This window comes from Antedon bifida, chromosome 1 (genome assembly GCF_963402885.1).
Source record: "Antedon bifida chromosome 1, ecAntBifi1.1, whole genome shotgun sequence".
NCBI lineage: Eukaryota > Metazoa > Echinodermata > Crinoidea > Comatulida > Antedonidae > Antedon > Antedon bifida.
Window position 1 is genome coordinate 23,556,065 of NC_136226.1, and position 23,870 is coordinate 23,579,934.

Sequence of the window (23,870 nt, forward strand, 5' to 3'; positions counted from 1 at the left end):
TTAATGCTAGAAGGATAAGATGTACTTTTTTACTTTACAGATTTTTGAAAATGATCAAAGTGTCATGTAGGTTGACTTGTATGCTTTATGTAATTACTGACCTTGGCAGCTTCTACCATACGGGCTGTAGCATCGGCAAGGATTTTGGCCGCATTTAGAAGACGTTTCTGTGAGTTACCTTCACCAATCGTCTCTGCCTCGCCTTTGATAGCATTGACCAGTTCTGATGTAGCCTAGCAAGAGCAAACAAAATCATATTAGTTTTATTTAGTCATAGAAATACATGTATTCATAACCTTTGTTGTTACACATCTGACTTGACAAAGGGCTGAGCTTATGCAACTTATGTTGAAGTTGAGGTGGTTTTAAGGTTGGAAAGCTGTTATTGAGTAGAGTTAGGCACCTGGGTTTGTATTCCTGGGTTCAAATCCTGAAAGATGTCAACATTTTTTCTCACGACTAAGATTCACGACTATATTTATGTAGAGCATCTTTTGTATATGTTTGTCCTGTGAACAGGATTGGGATAAGTAAATGAATTGCTTGTTTTGGCAATTTTCCTAAATATATGAAAAAACAAAACATTTTACTATAATCACTGACCTGGGCCAGTACTTTAGCCTGTTTGACCATTTCAGCTGCATTCCCGACACTGTTAAAAAGCCTCTCGGATGCAACCATGATACGGTCACAAGCTTCCTCGTAAACCTGGCCTTGCTTGTTGGTACCCGTCCCTTGCTTCACATGCATAAGCAGGTCATTAAGAGCTTTGGTAACTGCTGTCGCTGCATCACCAACGTTCTTCAGAAGGTTTTCATCTTCTGTAGCATCCTAATTTAAATAATACGTAAATGTCAAAACTACTTCATGTACATTATAAACAAATACAAAATATTGTTATTGAAATCATCTCATAATAAATATCAACAATTAAACCTATAGCCACCAATTACTTAATGCAGTACAAAAATGCATTTTTAAAACCAAAACACACAAATATTCCCTTGGGAAAAACCCCTATTTAACCTGGGTATATTCATTACACACATTGTAAAATGTATTGTTTGGATTTTACTTCAAACTGTAGTTAAAAGAAAAAATGTCTATTAGCCTTACACTTTTCCATAAGAGTAAATATTGGAGATTGTAATACATACAGTAGTGCAATGATAAAATAATATAATTTGAAAGTGAAAATGTGATGTAGTTAATTATTTATTTATTTATTCATTCTTTATACTGAGTGACCTCTTCCGTCTAAGACTGTTCCCCAGAGGACCAAAATTGTTTGCGTGACAGTGGCTGTGTGTGAAGTATGAACTACAGTAGTACATTGGGGTAACCCCCTACTTGTCTCGAAAGATGTACAGGTTCTCTAAAGTGCACAACAGGCAGATGTGTATACTAGGACTATAAACCGTAGCCTTACGGTATCCAAGAAGACATGTTCTACCACTATGGAGCGAGTGAGCGTTGAACACTTGCCGATGTAATGGCTAGGTATTACTGTTCCACTGTCTAACCACTGGGCCACTCACTCGTTAGTGTTATAAAATATATATATTTCCTGTGAATAATTATAAATCATAGGTACTAATTTCTTTAACAAATTGGATTTTTACCATGAAATTATTTAAACCATCAATAATAAAATAAAATTTCATAAAACAAAAAATTGGCGAAAGTAATTCATAAATAGCTTGAATAAGCCTGGTATCCCTGTGAGTGCTAAATATTTTGTTATGGAAGTGTACAAGTTTTTAAAAATAGGTATTACTGTATACTGTGCCTTGAGAAATAAATAAACAATATCTGAGTGAATTCAAACAAAATAAATATAATCATGTAAAGAGCTGCATATGCAAAATAAAAGAAAAACATACATTAATATAAATAGGGAGTCCGCTCATTACAATGCAATAAATAAAATAAACAAATATTGAATATAATATTGGTCGTAAATAAGGGTGTGTGACCTTGTACGTGGTGAAATATAAACTAAGACTATTACGTACACCAGAAAAACTATGAATAGGCCTTTTAACCTGAAAATAATAAAATATATAACCAAAATGCATAATGCAATCACAAATGTACATGCAATTACTTGGCCTTTTAAGTGTAAACATTCTTGTATATAGGGAGTTTAAGATAAATGAAAGGTTGGAAAAAAACCACCCAAAACAGTACATTTTGATTCAGTCTAAGAATACTTCATTCTAGAGTAAATAGGAATGTTGATATTCTGAACATTTTGAGCTAAAAATCAACTCTCCATGACCAGTAGTTTCAGTGTTTAAGTGAAAATGTTTACCATTTTAAATTATGCAAATTAGGTGATCCAAGGGGTCATTTTGTTTGGCACCTATCAGAAATTGAATTTGTATAGGGTGGGCAACCTGTATACCAAATTTGGCGGTTTTGGAAAAAACTGAACCAAAATATCCCTAACAGACTCCACTATATTTGATTTAGTACTGTAGCAGTACACTAAATATACCGTTTTTATAAATAATCTATTGCTACGCAGACTTAAAAAATAAAATTGTGGTGAAATATAAAATTCATCTCTACTCTTTTAGGCTAGTCAATCTAGCAAAAAAAACAGCTCAAAGTGAAACAAATTGCAAACAGAGATTTTTTTTTTTTAAATGGTCATATATGATGAGGAGATGAAAATTTGAGCATCACACCTCTGTCACTCATCCCGAAGGTATGCAAATTAGCTTAAATATGCAAATTAGGGTGAAATTACAGGGTAACCATATCTCAAAAACTACTAGTCCGAGAGAGTTGATTTTTTCACTGATTTATTCAAAATGTATATATTTATATTTACTCTAATGCAACATTTTACGATAAAATGACCGGAAGTACAACATTTGACCTTCGACCCCATTTCTCAATGTTTGCATATACAATGTGACTAAAATGTCTGTAGAGACTTTATTTTGCCCTCAAATGACCCAGACATAGGTTCCTAATAGCCAGCATAGGACCACTTTGTAATTCCCAAAATCACACCTTCGTCACGCACCTCGAAAGTATGCAAATTAGTAGTACAAGTAATATTAAATATGCAAATTAGGGAGTGAAATTACAGCGTTGCCATATCTCGAAAACCGCTAATGCTAGAGAGTTGATTTTTTCACAGCCGTATTCAGAATGTACATATTTCTATTTGCTCCAATGAAACATTTTACAAAAAATTGACCAGAAGTATGACATTTGACCCTCGACCCCATTTCTCAATATTGCATATATAATGAAACTAAAATGTCTGTAGAGACTTTGTTTTGCCCTCAAATGACTCAGATACAGGTTTATAATAGCCAACATAGAACTGTTTAGTAAATCTCAAAATCACACCTGTATCACTCACCTCCAAAGTATGCAAATTATTAGTACAAGTTACATAAAATATGCAAATTAGGGGGTGAAATTACAGGTTCCTATATATCGAAAACTACTAAGGCTAGAGAGTTGATTTTTTCAATAACTTCAAAAATGTTCAAAATGTACATATTTATATTCGCTCTAATAAAACATTTTACGAAAAAATGACCGGAAATACAACAATTGACCCTCGACCCCATTTATCAATGTTTGCATACATAATGCGACTAAAATGTCTGTAGAGACTTCGTTTTGGACTCAAATAACTCTGATACATGTTTCCTATAGTCAGCATAGGACCGCTTTGTAATTCCCAAAATCACGCCTTCGTCATGCACCTCAAAATTATGCTAATTAGTAGTACAAATTACATGAAATATGCAAATAAGGGGGTGAATAAATAAATAAATAAATTACAGTCTTCCCATATCTCAGCGACGAAGGCGTATCTCTATACTTCGGTTTGGTTTTTTTTTGGCATGGTTGGAATTCCCTTTTTTCGTATTAGTTTATGTACAGCGCTTAGAGGTTTCACAACATTAGGCGCTATATAAATCCAGGACGTATCCGGATATTCACCCCCTGGACATTTACCCCCCGGAAAACTACCCCCCGGACAACCACCACCTGGACAACTACCCCCTTAGGACAACTACCCCTTTAGGACAACTACCCCTTTAGGACAACTACCCCCCGGACAACTACCCCCTTAGGACAACTACCCCCTGGACAACTACCCCCTTAGGACAACTACCCCCTTAGGACAACTACCCCCTAGGAACAACCTGACTCTGCAACAGTGTATAATAGGTAGTTGACCGGGGGTAGTTGTCCTAAGGGGGTAGTTGTCCTAAGGGGGTAGTTGTCCTAAGGGGGTAGTTGTCCTAAGGGGGTAGTTGTCCTAAGGGGGTAGTTGTCCGGGTGGTAAACATCCGGGGGGTAACTGTCTAGGGGGTAGGTGTCCTAGAACCATCCAGGATATTAATATTATAATTATTATTATTATTTCTCAATATTTGCATATAATGCAACTAAAATGTATATACAGACTTTGTTTTGGCCTCAAATGACTCGGATACAGGTTTATATAGCCAGTATAAGTCAAGCACCCCGAAAGTATGCAAATTAGTAGTACAAGCTATATGAAATACGCAAATTACAGTGAATTGCCTTATGTATGTCGAAAACGCTAATGACCGATAGAGATATGGCAACTTTCTTGTACTATTAATTTGCATACTTTCAAGCGAAGTAACAGAGGTGTGATTTTGAGAATTACTAAACAGTTCTATGCTGGCTATAGAAAACCTGTATCTGCGTCATTTGAGGCCAAAACAAAGTCTGTACAGACATTTTAGTTGCATTATATGAAAATATTGAGAAATAGATTTGAGGGTCAAATGTCATAATTCCGACAATTTTTGCGTAAAATGTTTCATTAGAGCGAATATAAATATGTACATTCTGAATCAACTCTGAATTCAAATCAACTCTCTAGCATTAATGGTTTTCGAGATATGGGAAGACTGTAATTTCACCCCTAATTTGCATATTTCATGTAACTTGTACTAATAATTTGCATACTTTCAAGGTGTGTGACAAAATTATGATTTTGGGAATTACAAAGCGGTCCTATGCTGACGATAGGAAAACTGTATCCGAGTCATTTGAGTCAAAAAAATTATCTACAGACATTTTAGTCGCAATATGTATACAAACATTGATAAATAGGGTCAAGGGTCAATTGTTGTATTTCCGGTCATTTTTTCGTAAAATGTTTTATTAGAGCAAATATAAATATGTACATTTTGAACAAGTTATTGAAAAAATCAACTCTCTAGCCTTAGTAGTTTTCGATATATAGGAACCTGTAATTTCACCCCCTAATTTGCATATTTTATGTAACTTGTACTAATAATTTGCATACTTTGGAGGTGAGTGATACAGGTGTGATTTTGAGATTTACTAAACAGTTCTATGTTGGCTATTATAAACCTGTATCTGAGTCATTTGAGGGCAAAACAAAGTCTCTACAGACATTTTAGTTTCATTATATATGCAATATTGAGAAATGGGGTCGAGGGTCAAATGTCATACTTCCGGTCAATTTTTTGTAAAATGTTTCATTGGAGCAAATATAAATATACATATTTTAAATATTTTAGTGAAAAAATCAACACTCTAGCATTAGCGGTTTTCGAGATATGGCAACGCTGTAATTTCACTCCCTAATTTGCATATTTAATATTACTTGTACTACTAATTTGCATACTTTCGAGGTGCATGACGAAGGTGTGATTTTGGGAATTATAATACAGTTCTATGGTGGGTATTGAAAAACAATATCCAAGTCATTGAGTCCAAAAAAAAAGTCTCTACAGACATTTTAATCACATATTTATGTAAATATTGAGAAATGGGGTCAAGGGTCAAAATCTGGTACTTCCGGTCATTTTTTTGTAAAATGTCTCATTAGAGCAAATATAAATATATATATTCTGAACCAGACTGTGCAAAAACGAAATCTCTAGGATTAGTAGTTTTGAAGATATGGTAACCCTGTAATTTCACCCTAATTTGCATATTTAAGCTAATTTGCATACCTTCGGGATGAGTGTCAGAGGTGTGATGCTCAAAAAATAATCACCTTATCATATGTAACCATTTAAAAAAAAAAAATCTCTGTTTGCAATTTGTTTCACTCAAAATGCTAGATTGACTAGCCTATTTAGCTATGAACAATATTAACCTAATTGTATCTGACAAAACCAACTTAAGGAAATAACAACCAATTTATCTTCAAAAGCAATATAAGTTAAATGGTGCAATATAACTATGAATCATTATTTACATACATTTACTTTTACTTTTATCTTGATTGAGACGCTGATTTCTTTTGGTTGCTAGTAAATATGCAATTTATAGTCAAGCACATGATGCAATAAGCAGGCACAAATATATCAAGCAAATTGAAAACAAAAGTTAATAGAATCAAATAAATTATTCCATTATTTCAATGAAAACTTATATAGGTTTTCATTCATCTATGATCTACTGTAATCTTTCAAAATGGGCCATTTCTTTCCTATTGTACAAGACAGGGACAATGCAAACCACATCCATAATGTCACAGAAACCAGACTCAAAGGAAACACCTAAAATGAATCAATTCATCAATTTGAACTCAAAATGTTTGGTTCTTAAAGTATATTATTATATTCAAATAGTATAGTATAATAACTTCATGTCTAACAATTGTAATTTAAGAACTAATAGAGGACAACGCCCATTATTTGGTCTGCAAATCAATACCCAGTATGAACATTAAATGCACAGATTGTGAAATTAACATTTTAAAGGTTAGTCATCAAATGCATGTTGTGCACATGAGATGCACAGGCAGTAAACTCTACCTTGTTTGTAAAGAATTTCTTCATTCCTGTAACCTATAAATATAGCACCCTAATTACATTATCACATTCCAATATGGCTTATACTATAAGCATGTTAAAAATAGATTTTGAAAGAAAAGAATTTTGCTTTCTAATTGAATTCAAACATAGACAAATTTATTTTAATCCAGTGAGTTTTAAAAACTCAAAATCATGCATCCATAAGCTTCATCGTTACACATAGCATGTACTATTTTGTGCCATTTATTCCTGCCGTGGGTCGAATGTGTCTCCTAAATTAACTAATTTAAAAAAATTGTATTTAAAAGGTATATTTAATTTTGTATTTATGTAGATTTTCTTTAGTATAAAAATGAAAAATAAATAAATAAATAAATAAATAAAACAATTGGGTAGGACACTTTATCACTTATTTTATCAAACATCCTAGAAAATTACACTATAAAAACTACTTGTCAAGTTGTATTATGTTATTACCTCTAACATAATAACGGAGGTATAATGGAGTGTCCTCCTAGTTAATTCACTTTATTGTTTCACATAAAATAATAAATAACATAAAATAATAATCACTGTGAATTTTAAATCAAATGTACTGTTTTACTATGTTTTCTCCTAAGTGAGGTGAAGAAATTTGAATTAAATTTAACATTATTTTGGTTGACAGTTCTGTGTGAGAATGCTAAAATAAGCAAGAAAGGACAAAAGACATTGTACACGGTAAACATTAAGTGTAATAAGCTAAATAAACATTTTTTTATTTTATGTCTTTAGGCTATGTGGCCAAGGATTACAAATAGTAAATTAATTAATGTCCTATCAGATAGGTGGTAATCCCCCTGATACAAGGGCTATTTTGTGAACCAGTTCACTGGGGTAACCCACTACTCTTCTCGAATAATGAACTGGGTTCTTTAATGTGAACACATGTTATAACTGTGTACACTGAACCAATGGTTTATAGTCCTTATCCGAGAAGACTTTGTTTCACCACCAGAACTAGGAGTGAGTCAACCCCTGCCTTAACCGCTCGGCCATTTGATTTTGAACTTAGAAAGACTTTCTAAAAACATATGGTTTGTGCAGGTTTAAGATGGTTTAACAAATTAACAACTGTTTGCTAAAACAAATCATGTTTGCTTTTACTCTTTTTTTTCATTAAACAATTCAAAATGAACAATTACATTTTAAATACTTGATGGTAAATTTGTATTATGAATTATCTGTAATGCAATCTCTGGAATAGCTTTAACTTACCTTACTGGAGTCAACTACTCCTTCAACAGACTTGGCAACTAACTTTGCTGCTTCAACAAGTTGTTCCTGGCAAGCAGGGCTACTAATTGTAGGAGCAACCACCTAAAAAACAAGCGTTATCAGAATATCAAAAATACCTTTGACAATGTTAATTTCATTATATATTTTCATCATTCAAGTTATACCAGGGCTGGCATTTATTAATGTTTTTACTTAAGTCAAGATAATTTAAGTGCTTAAGTGAAAAAACTGTGGCTTTATGTATCAAAATCAAACATGGAATGAACTTTGCCATCTAAGAAAAAAACTATACGTAAAATATTTACATAGGAAATTATTTAACTTGAAAACAGACTTAGGCAAAATCATTGACATTATGCTAAGCACATTTGTTCAATCTGAAATCCAGAACCAGGATGCCACAATGTTTCTATTTAGCATACCAAGACTGGGTCCAACCTTATATACACCTTTCTCGTACAATGCACAAATTGAAGTTTCATACTGTGCGACATTGCAATGGTGTCCCAAAATTCTTGAATTTCATCTTGAAGGCTTACAGAAAAGAAAACTAACCTTTGTACATGCAACAAGTTGTGATGTATGCAGTGCACACTGTGTGGCTGAGCCAATCACCTTGTTCTGTTTGTCTTGATTATCAGCCTGTCCAGCTACATTTTTGGCCTTCATCACAAGATCTGAAGTGGCATTGGCAACTGCCTTAGCGAGGCCTAGCAAAGCATCCTAATATAAAACAATAAGATTTTAGTAATCAGAACGTATCATTTATTATTATTTTCTTGCTGATAAATGATATTGAATAAAATAGTTTTACATTTTATAGTATACAAGTGTAGTATGTTACAACATACTAAGACATACACAAAAAACACGTGCAAAACCCACATCAGTAACATTTCAAGTTTACAAATCTAATTTTAGTACCGTAATTTTACTAATAATTATTATGTTTTGGTACACATAACAGGCCCATGTTGGATTTATTCACTGTTTCCATGTATCATATTAAAAATGGTAAGAAAAATACCAGTTTTAACAAAGGTGTATGTAAATAGGAGATGTTACTGTAGGTGGTATAATAAAAAGCAACAAAATTGGGTCTCAACACGATAAAGGATACACTATAAAAAGGATAAAAATAAAAGGAAAACAATGTTTGTTAATATACCAACAGTTTTACCAAGTTTTTAACAATAATAAATTTTAACAAAAGTTTTTTATTTTGTTGAAGAATTAAACATACAGTCGTTTACAAAACATTTTTATTTATAAGCAGCTGGTAAAATAAACCAAAAAGAAAAATGAAATCACACAACAGTGAACATGTGCACATAGAAAATAAGCCTTAGACATAAAACAGAACAATAAACCCCATAAGAATCAGAAGAATGCTGTAAAACAGAAGACAACTATTACTTAGAAGATATTCTACCTGAAGTCGTATCTGTATCAGTGCGTGCTTGACATTAAAATAAGAATTTGTAAACATTCAATACAATTACATCAAAGTACAAAATAACAAGTTTGATACAATTTTGGTTTTATTAACGGTTAATAACTTTTCATCATTGTTTTGAGGCACTAGACAATATCTAATTATAGATTCATTAGATTAAGTGGAGTCAATTCACAGTTTATATATTTGCATTTATATGCATTTTTTTTTATAGATTTAGTAGATTTCACATTTTCTCAGTCATCTTAAAAAATGTCCTATAAACAGATAGATAATATATTCGCATTCAATCAATATTCTTTTAACAAAATATATAAAATGATACTCCTCATAGTATATAAGTACATAGAAGAATTATAAATAAACAAACAGTACCTGGAATTTTGGATCAACATCACCAACATCACCGAGTGACTTGAGCAATCTATTCTGGGCTTCTCCAACTTTGTTAGCAGCATTGATCAGGTTTTGTCGAGGCTAAAAAACGTAATAAAAAGTGATTAACAAAAAAAAGTAAAGTCTGCATGAAATGAACCAGAAACACATTAGAACACCATAATCCCTCCCTTTTCCATCCCTACTCCATTATAAAGTGCAAAAAAATGCCTTACAGTTTATAGCAATAATCTTAAGCTCTGTCTACACTATCAAACTTTATGTGACAACAAAATGTGACATCATATCACTACCATATTTGGCCAAAAACACTTTTTTTTTGTCAGACTAGTGTTTTCTGGTGAATGATGAAAAGGCCAAGTACAAAATACATAACATACATGATGTACACCATTTATTTTCCAACATGCCATTGTTTCACTACTCTTCCTTCTAAAAACTAATCAGGAATCAAGAAGATGGACTACTGACCTCAGTACTGTCTGGTTCGGCAGCCTTTAGAAGATCAGAAAAGGCATCCATCAGAGATCTAGCAGCATTGAGAATGTCATCTCCACCATCACCATCTTTCTCAAGTAGAGATGATAACATCTTCACACCTTTAGTTAACTCTGATAGGTTGGTAGATCTGTGACAACAATACACAAAATTCATAATATTCTAGTATGATACTTTTAATATTAGTGATTATTTCTTACAGATTATTTTTTTACAATTTATTTATACAATATATTCATACCCATAAACATAATTAGGAAATGTGCTACTCAAACTATGAAAGCAATCAAGTGTAACAAATGTCTGATCTTGTTCACAAACTATACAGACAAAATTAGCAATGTGATAGTTTCTAATAAAAACCAACATATTATTTCACTCTGTTGTGATCATACAGGTATTATACAAATAGGAAGTCAACTCATAACCGCTCAAAATTCCTGGTACTATATCTAGATTTAGGGCAATTCTGTAATACAGCATCCCATATGTTTTGCATGTATCACTTTAAACCATAGACCATATCCAAACCCTTAACCAAACCTTACATGATACAGGCACAACACAAGAATGTGAATTGGGCGTGAATGCGTCACGACAATGATTTAAAAATAATGCACATAAATGTACAAGCACATACATGGTGGTAACATGAGATCCCACAGCATTATAATCAATCTCATCACCAGGTGCAGAGGTACGACTAATGACACCTGCAGTGGCAGCAGACATTGCACTCAGCTGCGACTGGATATGCTGCTTCTGAACATCAATTTGATTCTGTCTCCATTGCTGAGATACCTAGCAAACCAAAAAGAAACAATAATTGACAATTGTATTAACTGCCTTCCATGCCGTTAATACAGTGACAGTGGCAATGATAACATTTTAAGTTTATTTCTTGTGTCATCTCACAATTATGTTTCTATTTACCATATGGATTATACTTATATAATTATGATTACAAGAAATTGTAACATTTACTGTGAAATAAAATTGTTTAATTGCAGTAAAAGCTCAATTAAGGGGACACCTTCAGGACTAAGTGTCATCTTATAAGGGGAGTGTCCTCTGAATAGGGGTTCTGCTGTATTTACCCTCGTGTGTTTAAAGTGAATGTGTCCTTTTAATAAGGGTGTCCAATGGAGGGCTTCTAATGTACTGTAAATTGATGTCAAGTGTTGATGTACTTACAGGATCTTTTCCCACAACCTGAATCTGGGTTTCTTCTGCAAGAGAATCTTTAGCTTCAACAAAGTCTGACATACTACGCTGGATTGTTCCTTTCAATGCTTGCTGCGCTGTTGTAAGTCCAGGCTGTTTAGCTGCATTGATCTGTGTGAAGAAAACAGAAATTCCAAATAACACAATTTGTCCAATTTAATTTGAAGCACTTTGAAAGTGTAACAATTTTATAGTTAGATGTCCCGATGCAAACCTACAGAAACTACCATTTAAATTTATTTTATGTGATCATTACCAGTAAGTTATGAAAAAGATAGGGTTGTTAAGGTTGTTCTAGAAAAACAAGTAAAAGGTAGCCAGGTCGCGGAACTGGCAGATAGTTGTCCTGGGGGTAGTTTTCCAAGGAGCTAGAATGCATCCTATACTTTTAAATGTCATTGAGTCTCAGTATACCATCAATGCTAATCTCTTTGCTTTTCTTCTTTATATTTTTAGTCTTTTTACTTATTATTATTATTTATTTATGTTTACTTTATGTACACGTCAACTAATGATCAAATAACAGTTTTCTCATCGCAACTTGTACAAAGTACAACCCTTTTTTCAATAAACATACACATCATACAACGTACATTTCTACCCTAACACAAAACATTGTATTATTTAAAAGTCGAAGATAGCCAGGTCTCCAGTCCATTCTATTGTCGACAGTGATCATCATTACTTCTATGAATGGATGATTAGGTGGGAAAACGAACGCTAGTTGATCATACCCAGTACCGTTTTGATCATAGAAACCACCTCACGACATAAAACTAAGTATCTCTGTCTACATACCAGTGGAGCCTGATGTGCTGCATGGGCCTGGCCCTGAATGGTAACCTGCTGTGACCTCTGCATCTCACCCAAAGTTACTGCATTATTACCAACTTAAAAATAAATATAAACATTTGTCAGATTTTAACAAATACCAAAGGCGATTATTACTTGCTACCATTTGGTTCACAAAACAGTGGTCTTTAAACCACAGCCAGCCTATTGTCTCATTAACTCTTTCTGGTTGTAACAAGTTTAACTACATTAATTACATTCTTTAAATATTATCAGTTGTTTTGATAAATGGTATGCATCCATGAGATGGAATACATATATATGTATATCAAGTTATATTTTGTAGTAGTAATTCAATTCAGTTAGCATGTATTCAGAATTCAAATTCATCCTTCATTCAATTACAACATAAACTATTATGTATGATTATGATTGAAAAAAAATATAGTGTTACCAGATCCTCCAGTTCTCATGACTCCAGGCATAGCTACTGAGCCTGATACTCCATGACCAACACTGGTTGAGTGATGATGCATGTATGTGGCTTTGGCTGGAGATACACTATCTTCTAACAATGTTGCTTCTTCATCTCCTTCCATGCCTAATCGGTCTTTTCCTTTTTGCTAAGAAAAAAATAATTTGATCGTTCAAAAAATGTAACTTCCACATTTCGATATGTTATCTAATCGAAGGCAGAATAAGAAATGACACCTTGGAATTGATATACATTCGTCAAATTCAGAGGGTAGCTATTTATATACATAAATGCAACAGCTTGAGGCTCCTTCTCTTTACTCAAACTCTTCACTCACCTTCGCAAAAAAAAAAATTATTTCCTGGAGCACAATTTCCAGAAAAATGAACATTGCAGGATTTTGTAATGAGATGCATTTACCTTTTTCAAAATAATATCAATATACCCAGCAATAAGAGCACCAATAGCTTCACCCTCTGTTGTCTGTACTGAGTAGTAACTGTCAGAATAATCTCCAAAATCCAGGGTAAAGCTCTTTGGAGAAGCTGCCCATCGTTTCACAGTGGTTAGTGGCCATGTTTTTAGAATCTATAAAAGAAAAGAAAAGAAAATGATTATTTTACTGTTGTCATTAATGTTTTAGTGACAACTAACTGGTTTAATGTTCCAATAAAATTAGTTCTTTAATAACTAATTTGTAAAAGCGGTTAAGATCACACATATATATTTTTGTTTTGTTTCATTTAATTTCCAATAAAAACAAGTCTTTAAAATACTTTGGATTTCTTTTCCTTTTAATTAACTCTCCTTTTTTCACGACCATTTTTAAAACTGTTTAGTAATTTATCATAAAAAATAATGATTATAAGATATAAGATCAAAGAGCCTAATGAGGTGCTTCCTAGCCACAGCTTTTGATTTTTAAAATTTTTTAAAAATTTATTATTTATTAAATTTATTATTTCATATGCATTGAACAACAAGTATTACTCAAAGTCTCATTTGAGGCTTAGGGAGTGGAGTTGTAAGAGTCGTGAGTTACAACCCTGATACTAGGTCAAGATTGAACACAAGGTCTGGATCTGGACCTTGAGATTGGAGGGCAAGCATAACCACCAAGCTTCAGCCCCACTCAGTTTGAAATTGGAAAAAAGCCACCCAACAATGGACTATACCATTGTAAAGTGGGAGTGCTGGACAATCTATTTGTCACTTTTCATGTTACCTCTTCCAACTGCCATCTTTGTTAAGATTCATAAGTTTTATGTAAATGTATACAATGGTCATTGTCAGACACTAGTAATATAAAGGTCCACTGGTCAATGCCCTTTATGACAAAATTGCTTGCCTGTAAACATAATAACTGGCTTGTTCTGGCCAGTCAATTTTTTTTACAGAAAATGTGGTCCAGTAAGATTTATTTGAGACAGTAAAAAGGAACAAAAATGAATACTTTACCTCTTTGGTTCGTTCATCCACTCTAACAACACTTTCTTTTGTTATACCCATCAGGCGTGGAACAAGTTTGTTTTTGCCTCTCATTTTTTCCTGAATAAATTATTAAAAGTTTAGATTTTCAAAATTATATATGATTACAACTGTAGATCAGATGGTTAAAGTGCTCAATACCATTGTTAGAGCTGGATATAATAAAAAATAAAAATAAAACTTAGTTACTTCATAGTACAATATTTCAAGAAAAAATTGTTTGTATGCTAGCAGGGCTAGAAACACTCATCAATCAGGTGAAAAGTACAAGTATATGTACAGTATATATATATCCTTGGTTTTTATGTTTCTAGATACAATTTAAATTTAAAACAGAAACATTTCACATTGTGTTACAAAACGTGTCATGACTTTTAGGTGATACTTACATAAACAAAGTCTTATTACAAGTACGTCATTGGGAGTGGAGTAATTTGGTCCTTAGAAAAAATCCTAACATGTGACGGGACTTAAACCCAGGACCCTTGGAGTGGTAGCCAAGCATCATAACCACCAAGCCACAACTCCACTGATACTTTAGTGTTAATGAGTAAACCAGCTGTGTGTCACAAATATAAGAACTGTGTATGATACTTGGAATAGCCACAAGCTAAATGTGTATTATAGGTTATTGATAACTAAGAATCGCCCTTTTTTTCCATTGTTTACAATTCAACACTTTTAATTAACAAGACAATAAGCTTAGAGTAGCTTGGATTAATTGTACTGTTATATCTGTGCCTCTACAAATAATCATTTATCTGAAGACGAATAATAAAGGTAAAGTCACTTATTCTGGTCCTCAATTTTTACTGGAAACTGAGGTAATACAGATTAGGCCCTCCATGGACCTACGGCTAGCAGCAGTGCAGCCCCTACAAGATCAGCACACCGGGAAACGATCCCTACTCTTTTCGAATAGTTACTATATGTACATAGGGCTTTATGTTCCATCCAACACTATTATATCTATGCCAAACTCAAACGACTCTACACATAATCATTATCTGAAGATGAATATATGGTATATATTACAGCAAGTATTATCATTCTATAATAGAACATTTTCAAAAAGTTTATGCCCCACAATTTTGAGAGATAGAAATGACAGTTTATTTAAAGGGGGGTTCCGGGTTTAAAATGAATAGTAAAAAATGTAAAATATATTTGTTTGTCTCTTGAATGGTAAAAGTTTCAATTTATATAAGCGCCCAGTGAAGCAGAACGAAGGCTGTGAAATGAGGCCAGATTACACGTGCAGCTACGGCGATATGACACTGTGTTACAGAATAGGAAATTCGTGAAATGGTCAATCTTCCGACGACTCGTTATCATCAACCATATCAATTACTTTTGTAAAATTATACTTATCTGATGTAATTTTAGTCGGTCTTCCCATTTATAAAGTCAATTTTCGATGAAAATTCATCAAAACAGTGAAAAATTAGATATGTTTGCACTTTACGTTTGCCGATTTTCGCACTGACTTAGGGAAAGCCTTCAAAATCAATGAAGCGTAACGTATACATTCCTGCTGAGCGAGGAGAGCGAGACGACGATACATGTGCTCTCTCTGCCCATGCCTGGCATCGTCACGTGATAAGCAGATACAGTATACAATACCAAACTGGTCGGGTCGAGTATACCCCGTCTATAATCACAACAAGAACGATGTACAGTATTTGATTGAAGGTCGACTCGACCTACCGGAATGGTATAGATAATATAGCTCGAATGAGAGAGTTTGAATATTTGTAAACATAAGTATTGCTAATTTTAACAAGTGTAGCCTATAGTAAAAGGCCTGGTAGTATCAATTCGCATAGGGTCTACTACACTAGCTAGCTCAATTTTGAACTGGGCCAGATCAGCTAGGTCTCCTTCCTACTACCTGGTGGTCTACTTGCTTGATGCAGTATCTGCTTTTTTGGAGAGTAAACTAGGCCTATTTTACTTACTTAGGCCTACTTAGACGATCGGGACACCATACGTGCGGACGGCGATCAGACCTTGTTTTGCCTCAATATTTACAGCCGATTTTGTAGAACGTTTTAGGTTTAGATTGTTTAGGAGTTTGGTTGATAGGATGGGTTTGGAATCCGCTGAGTTTTGTTATTTATGGGCCAATCGTTTAGTAGGCTAGCTAGGCCCATGATGGGCCCCAATGTTTTAACGTAGCCATCGTGGCATGGAATCCCTAGTCAGAATGGCTCTCTCATGAAAAAAAAATGATTCCCTTCCCTAAGCTGCTGAAAAACAGACTTTGCATGAATTTACCCTAAAATGTATATGAACTTTAATTTTTTAAATTTCTCGTTATTACTTCTTCATTCTGACATGTCTATATTGTTATAATATTTTTTATTTAATAAATAAACGATATTTAAAAGCAATTTTAAACCCAGAATCCCCCTTTAAGTCTAGAGAATGTATTCTAGGAAAGAATGAGAAAATGGTTAGTTTTAGCATTCAAATGTATATATTTTTATTTTATAAATGATTTCTTCTTATTTTAACACAATCTTGAATATTTACCTTGACAAGAAAAAAAGTGATACCATATGTCTTCAAAGAGCGACAGAGCTGGGTGTATCTCACTTTTGTGTCTAACTCACTAACTCCATGTAATTCCCGGTGCTCCTACAAAAGCAATATATTATTGAATAAGATCATTAAAGATGTATTTCCCACAAAAATAAAGATTAATAAAATCAGACTTTAGGCCATTTCAGTTGCTGATAAATGTAAAATGTACTCAAATGATAAGGTCCATACCTGAAAGATCTTCTTTTCCACTCCTTTTACTTTGACATATTCTTTTGGCATGAAATCTTTTAAACTAGAAAAAGACAAGATCAATGTAACAGTACAATTCTGAATTGCTCATGGTTGAATGATTTTAGATTCTGTGATTGGTCATCATAAATAAAAGTACAGAAAGATTCAATAGAAAATGCAATTCTAATCTAGGTACATCCATGTGTACAAATGGGTACCTGGTATTGGTCAAGACACAATTTGCGATGATTACTAGCTGCAATATGAGAGTATGTTTACATATGTGTCTGATCCAAAAATTACCAGGGTAAAAATATATGTACAGGGCTTAGAAGTTTCACAATATTATTTATGCTTTATGATTCCAGGATATTGTTATTAAGCTGTCTACACTATCAAATATTAAGCAGCAAAAAATGTATGGACACAATGATGTCATACCACTGCCATATTTGGGTAAAGCACACGTTTTTTTTGTATAACTAGTTTGATAGTGTAGGCAGAGCTTTATTACATGTCAAGCAATTACAAAATAAAAACAGTGCTTACTCTAAGAATCCAGGTTTATGCTTATGTTCCATGTGATCACCATACTGGATTTGACACATAGTCCCTGCCAACTTGATGGCTTCATCTAATGAACAAGGATGTGTACCGTTTAAAATAGCATCTCTCGACTGAAAGATAAAAAGTTAATAATATTAAAAATAAATTAAAAATAAATGTGTGAAAAAAGACTGCTGGCAGGAATACTGTAAAGTATTTGGTATGTGTGATAATGGTAGAAAAAATTAATCAAATCTGCTACATTCATATTTTATCCCTGTTTGTTTGTCTGTCCTGGTATAATTTCTGACTTGACCCATGAAACATTATTATAACTACTTATATTGTTCATTACCCATTAAGTATTAATAAATAGATTGCTTTCTCAAAAATAAAATTAGTAAATTGTTTTACTAGTGTTAATATTCTGTTTCAGTTCCTTCTCTCAATGGGTCTGTTTCTGCTACATAGTGCCTGTGTTACTGGACTGTAGTTTACTTAAGGTCATCAGTAGTCAATCAAATAAACATATTTTGCATTGCAGCATTAAAGTTAAACACAGCAATAACCAGTTAAATGGCGTTCTAACACCAAATTTATTGGGTGTTTTTAAACGTTATTTTCAGGCTGTCATTTAACTGGTTACTGCAAATTTATCTTGTTTCTGCTGCCAAGAAATTGAGGTTAATTTATTCACATGGTTTTTAATGGGTTTTTTTTATGCAGCAGAAACAGGAACAATGTAATATATCATATAGAGGAACTAAAAAGAGGTAGACCCTACATTGTTGGGTTGGGATAGGGCTGTCAACTTTACTGATGGTTGATTGCTAAACATGTTTTGTTTCAATTTACCTGGACATAGAGAAGATTAAGCTGGACTGGATCACGTCTGTCAACATTTTGATCGGAAAAGAAATATTTTCTTCGGAAGATGAGATGCTCAGTGTCGGGTACACCTTGTTCACGTAATGTTCGTGTGTGATCTAGCCACTCCACTGAAATAAAACAATATTTCATGTTTTATACAGTATAACCACTATTTAGGGGGACACTTAAACCAAGCAAAGTTTCTTTAATTAGGATGAATAGCAGTTGGCCATTAGTGTTAAAACATATATTGCACCTTTTAGTTTCTCAGGAAAGTTCAATTAATATAATAGGGTGTCTCCTGAATAGACATTTCCCAAAGGAGTGGGTCTATTGTATTTGAAAGGAGTGGTTCTATTTTATTTTGGTAAAAAGCATATAGCAAACATTTTGGAAATATCTACACAACATAGTTATACATTTAAAAAAATATAATTTAAGCTAAATTGTAAAGCTGAACACTATCAACTGAAAACTCTAAAATCATGTTTTTGATTTAATCAGTTATAAAATTCCATATTGTCAGATACAAACAACTTTTTTAGCTACAACAGAAAATCAAAAGTTTAAAGTTCAAAACAATTAGAGAAAGGCTGGGTAATTATGAAATCTAATTATCACCTTCAATGCCAGACAAAGAGTTTAGTTTTGATGTAGACACATTGTTTATTCAGACAAGGTTTTAATCATCTGTCTAAGCACACACACAAATCAGGCAGACATCACTTCAGTTTTTATTTCATGAGAAAATGAAAGAATCAATTTGTTTTACAATATTAGTTTAGTTCTGATAATTGTTATTATAATAATATATGCATAAATATGTATAGGCTATCAAAATTAAAATAATGGGTTCAATAATCGTTTCTATTAATTGGCATTTTGATGACAATGGCATAGGCTCAGTTCTAAAAGCATTTATTTTAGACTGATATTATTATTAGTCCACATAAAAAATTACCACTACATAATTACTATCATTATGTATCATGGTTCAGAATTTATTATACACTTTTGTCATACTTACGTTCATCATCAGTGTGATGTTTCTTTCTCAGTTCCTGCATCCTCTTTTCATCTCTTTGTTGCAATGCAGATGCTTTTTCCTATGAATGAAAATAAAAATCTAATAACTGAACAAAAATAATAACAATATTCCAAAATAATTCAGAAATAACCTGAAAACATTCATATTCATCCACAATAAATTTAACAATAATAAACTGATCAATGTAACTGCTCATTTAATAACATCATATTTCAAATTAATGTTTGCTAAATAACAAACCAATGGCTTAATTTAAATAGGCAAATAAAGTTTGAAAACAGAAGATTTTCTGAATGTGGCCCATTGTAAATAATTGCGACATTAAGTTTTAGTTATTTTAAGTTCTCTTATGGCAATAGGGTCACACTTGTGTTTTTTGTAAGTCGTTAACCTAATGCAGTGATTAACAACAGGGGATGAAATGGATCTGAACACCATATCTTTCTGAAAGATGCACTTGATTCTTTTAAGTGCACATAAGTTGGATTATAAAGACCTTCAGTTTTAAGTCTTTATCTGAGAAGATTTGTTCAACCACCATAACATTTCCAAACAATTAAACCTGTGTTGATATAACGATTGTGGTTTGCAGTGCCTCTGTTTTAACTGCTGAGCTCAATTTCTTTACTAGTTGCAACTAACCTTTTTAAGTGTTGATCTGTTCAGGGTGGCCTCCTTCTTAACTTCCTCTTCAACTGGGTCACGACATAATGAATATTCATCATAATTTGTGATTCCTTTAAATTAAAAACACAAACATAATGTTAAACTATTTGTTAGAAATTGAAAATAACTATATAAATAATAATTATATAAAAAATATCAGTTTTTAACTCTACTAGCTACTGTATGTAAGCTAAAATTTAGTTGCAAAAAGTAAAGTTTTTTTTATAATATAGTATTAATTACAAAACATCTATACATTTTGTTTGTATGTTTGTCCCTTCATGTTTCATTGCCTGAAGAGATTGGATGGAAGCATGTACTCCTTCAATAGTTGGTGCCAACAAGAAGTGTACATGGCACGATTTGAAACAGGCTTACAGAGCCCTCACAAAGTGGTCCTAATATGATGTAAACTTTTGCTTTTAAAATTAAGATGTAGAGAATTGAGATGGTTTTACAAAACTATGCATGTCAGAATGTATTTTCAAGATTTAAATATTTATGATACATTGAAACTAATAATATTAATAATTGATTAATAGATTTATACCAAACAGCTGATACAAATCTAAATGAATCTGAAACAAACATAATTATGTAACAAAGTAACCTGTAGGTGATTGAACCTAAACCTCTCCAGCTTAGCAAAGGTAGTTTTCTATTTATTTAATAAAGCCTTAGAGTAAATACCAGTGTACCTTTATTACTGTTTGCTAACTTACCTAATTTGGTACTAATTGTGATCAACATCTGACTCACTGTGTTACTGTCATCAATCTGTCAAGAGGGAAATGCAGTATATTATAGCAATGCCTAACCATGACATTCTTCTAACATGATTGCAAACAGAATAATAACAGAAAATAAAACGATAGATTAATGAGCCTGTATTAATCAGTGGATAAAACATTTAGGGAGAATTTATAGAGTGGGGATTATACTTGGATTGCATTGACAATAGAACTTAATTATCGAAGCCCAGTATGTATCCAAATTTATCCTAGATTATACCATAGGATTATATTTGGTCATACAGTAATCATTTGTACCTGAATTATCAAACAATATACAAAATTGTTATCACTCTAAATAAAAACAATTTTAATCTATAATTTAACAATATATAATTTAAAAAAATAAACTAATGAAATACTAGACATGAAACTCGTCACTTTGACGAGTTAGTTATCCGCACCACGACAAACGCCACGTGCACGTCATACGTTGGAATATTGCACACAGATAAAGATTATGGCATTATGACAAGAACTGAAGAATATGATATGCTGTTAGTGCTGAATTCTGTCAATTTGTGTCATATAGTATATACATGCAAAGAGTATAATCTGTATACATATTACATACAGTGTAGAATAGGTGAAATTACGGGACCCGCCATTTATTCCAATTTTTAACATGGCGACGGTATCAAAATGAAACACTTAAATAGCAATTTCTGAAGGAAATTATCTCAGGAACAACATATTAACGTGTAGAAGAAATTTGAATACGTAAAATATAGATGCGCACCCTTTTAAATGTGATGAACTATTACGCAAAATATGAAAATACGACTTTTTTTATTCAACTGGCCATATGATGACGTCACAACATCCGATTGGCAAAATGTTTACATGAATTCGTATCTACAATCCAATAGCTTCCAGAAAACGTTTTAATCGTGATTATCACATTTTATTCTTACGAGCTATTACAGATTAAAATTTACTGTAAAGATGAAATTAATGACCCACGTAATTAAAATTTTTAGGCATGATGACGTCATAAAAATTAAAATATTTTTATCTCATGCTAAAGAAAGTTGATTGACCTACACAATATATAAATTTAGGCGAAAAAGGAATACAGATAAGCGTGATGCGCTCCATTGAATGTGATGAGCAATAACGAAAGAGACAAAAATCCTATATTTTACATTCGTGTGGCCATACGATGACGTCACAATGTTTTTTTAGCCTTATCGATGCATGATCCGATATCTACAACTCATCAACTTCTAGATTTTGTAATAAAAATAAACGGTTCACGGTTTACTTTAGAAACTATGACTGTTTAAAAAAAGACATAATTTTGACGATTTTTTAAGCTTTTTCATAAAAAACGCGCACGAATTGTCTAATTCAACGTGTTCGTATGGCGTTATTTAAACTGGAAAAGGTCTAAATTGTTTTCAAAATTACTAGGAAAGACTTGAAAAATATAATTCAAGAGAAAAAAATATGTTTTTAACGCTACGTGCGCACCGCGTGCGTAAAAAATTGCGCGCCCGTGGGAATTTTTGACATGCTCAAAATGACAAGAAACGCATAAAAAGTTGATTAGAAATTAATTTTGCGCATTTTGAAATTTTAAATGCGCGTGCGCGCGTAACTTCTTGTGAAACATGCCATTTTTAATCCGTAGAAAGTTTGCCCCTGATATGACTTAAATTTTGTCAAAGTGTCAATACTAAATGACTTTTGGTTTTTAATCTATAATCAATCATTGAAATTCATAAAATTGCGCGTAAGTCACGTTGCGCAACTATGACGTCATTCAAAAATAGGAGGTGCACAACTTCACGTAAATGCCCATATGTTGTCAAAGTTATGAAATGTTATGTTTACACATTTTAGAGAAACGCGACTCACAAAAAGGAAGGAAGGATCCAAGAATAATACAGAAAAAAAATATTGATCCCATACAGTAACAAGGAGTTATCCGCTCTACCAAGCGGATAACTAAAAAGCAAAACACCAAAATACACAATTGGGTTTATTAATTATTAACTAATATTAATAATGGGTTTATTAAATGGGTCTATTTGAAATTCATGTCAACAGTAAAGTTTAATTCATCAAAATTAAAACTGAATTCCGAGTTTAAACTTGACTGAACCTAAAGCCCTACAGGCCGAGTACTACTAATGTATGCACATCACACTGTTTAATATAACAAGCCAACAGGCATGTCATTGACGATGTTACTGAATTGGTATAAACATTGATATCAATGGGCATAATTAACTTATTAACCCAGTAGTTGATAATTGGTTATACTGTATAAACATGGACATGTCCATGATAAGAACAATATACTTTAATTAAACAACAAACAACATCTATCTTCTCAAGTTCATAAATTAAAATATTATTATAGTTTTTAAACTAAAGCACATTTATGGTACATAATAATAATAATAATAATAACTTTATTGAACATACACATTTGTCAAAATTTTTAATTTTTTTAGTGAATTTTTAATATTTTATCTATAAAATGTGATGTAAAATTACCATGTAGTATAATTAAGTTTGTATTGTTTAATTCTTTAATGTTAAAAATAATCGTGTGAATAGCCATTTTTTTTAAAAATACAACATTTGAAGGTAAAGAATAATGACCATGATTTATCAGAATTAAGATTTTATGCAAAAGCATATTCTAAGATGCAAATAATCCCTAGAGTTCTTTGCCTGGAGGAGAAAATCACTGTGATATAAATATCTTCTAGAGGATATCATCACATTAATAACAACTATAATA

General features: G+C 32.5%; 1 protein-coding gene across 8 annotated transcripts in view; it reads right to left on the minus strand.

Annotated features, from left to right (window-relative positions):
- Positions 1 to 23,870, minus strand: part of LOC144845388 (talin-1-like) — an 80,573-nt gene that overhangs the window by 45,715 nt on the left and 10,988 nt on the right. For 3 of the 8 annotated variants that reach the window (XM_078702693.1, XM_078702718.1, XM_078702685.1), the window contains exons 6-26: positions 21,047 to 21,101; positions 20,301 to 20,395; positions 19,638 to 19,716; positions 18,596 to 18,738; positions 17,744 to 17,871; positions 17,192 to 17,255; positions 16,952 to 17,056; positions 14,387 to 14,476; positions 13,349 to 13,516; positions 12,908 to 13,076; positions 12,460 to 12,551; positions 11,632 to 11,772; positions 11,078 to 11,238; positions 10,411 to 10,567; positions 9,919 to 10,020; positions 9,520 to 9,546; positions 8,643 to 8,810; positions 8,067 to 8,168; positions 6,810 to 6,842; positions 604 to 831; positions 102 to 233 (exon numbers count right to left, since the gene is read on the minus strand). In XM_078702693.1, coding sequence (XP_078558819.1) covers positions 102 to 233; positions 604 to 831; positions 6,810 to 6,842; positions 8,067 to 8,168; positions 8,643 to 8,810; positions 9,520 to 9,546; positions 9,919 to 10,020; positions 10,411 to 10,567; positions 11,078 to 11,238; positions 11,632 to 11,772; positions 12,460 to 12,551; positions 12,908 to 13,076; positions 13,349 to 13,516; positions 14,387 to 14,476; positions 16,952 to 17,056; positions 17,192 to 17,255; positions 17,744 to 17,871; positions 18,596 to 18,738; positions 19,638 to 19,716; positions 20,301 to 20,395; positions 21,047 to 21,101 — 2,439 coding nt within the window. The remainder of the gene's footprint in view (positions 1 to 101; positions 234 to 603; positions 832 to 6,809; positions 6,843 to 8,066; positions 8,169 to 8,642; positions 8,811 to 9,519; positions 9,547 to 9,918; positions 10,021 to 10,410; positions 10,568 to 11,077; positions 11,239 to 11,631; positions 11,773 to 12,459; positions 12,552 to 12,907; positions 13,077 to 13,348; positions 13,517 to 14,386; positions 14,477 to 16,951; positions 17,057 to 17,191; positions 17,256 to 17,743; positions 17,872 to 18,595; positions 18,739 to 19,637; positions 19,717 to 20,300; positions 20,396 to 21,046; positions 21,102 to 23,870) is intronic. The other 5 variants (XM_078702745.1, XM_078702736.1, XM_078702727.1 and 2 more) reach the window with 3 other exon arrangements.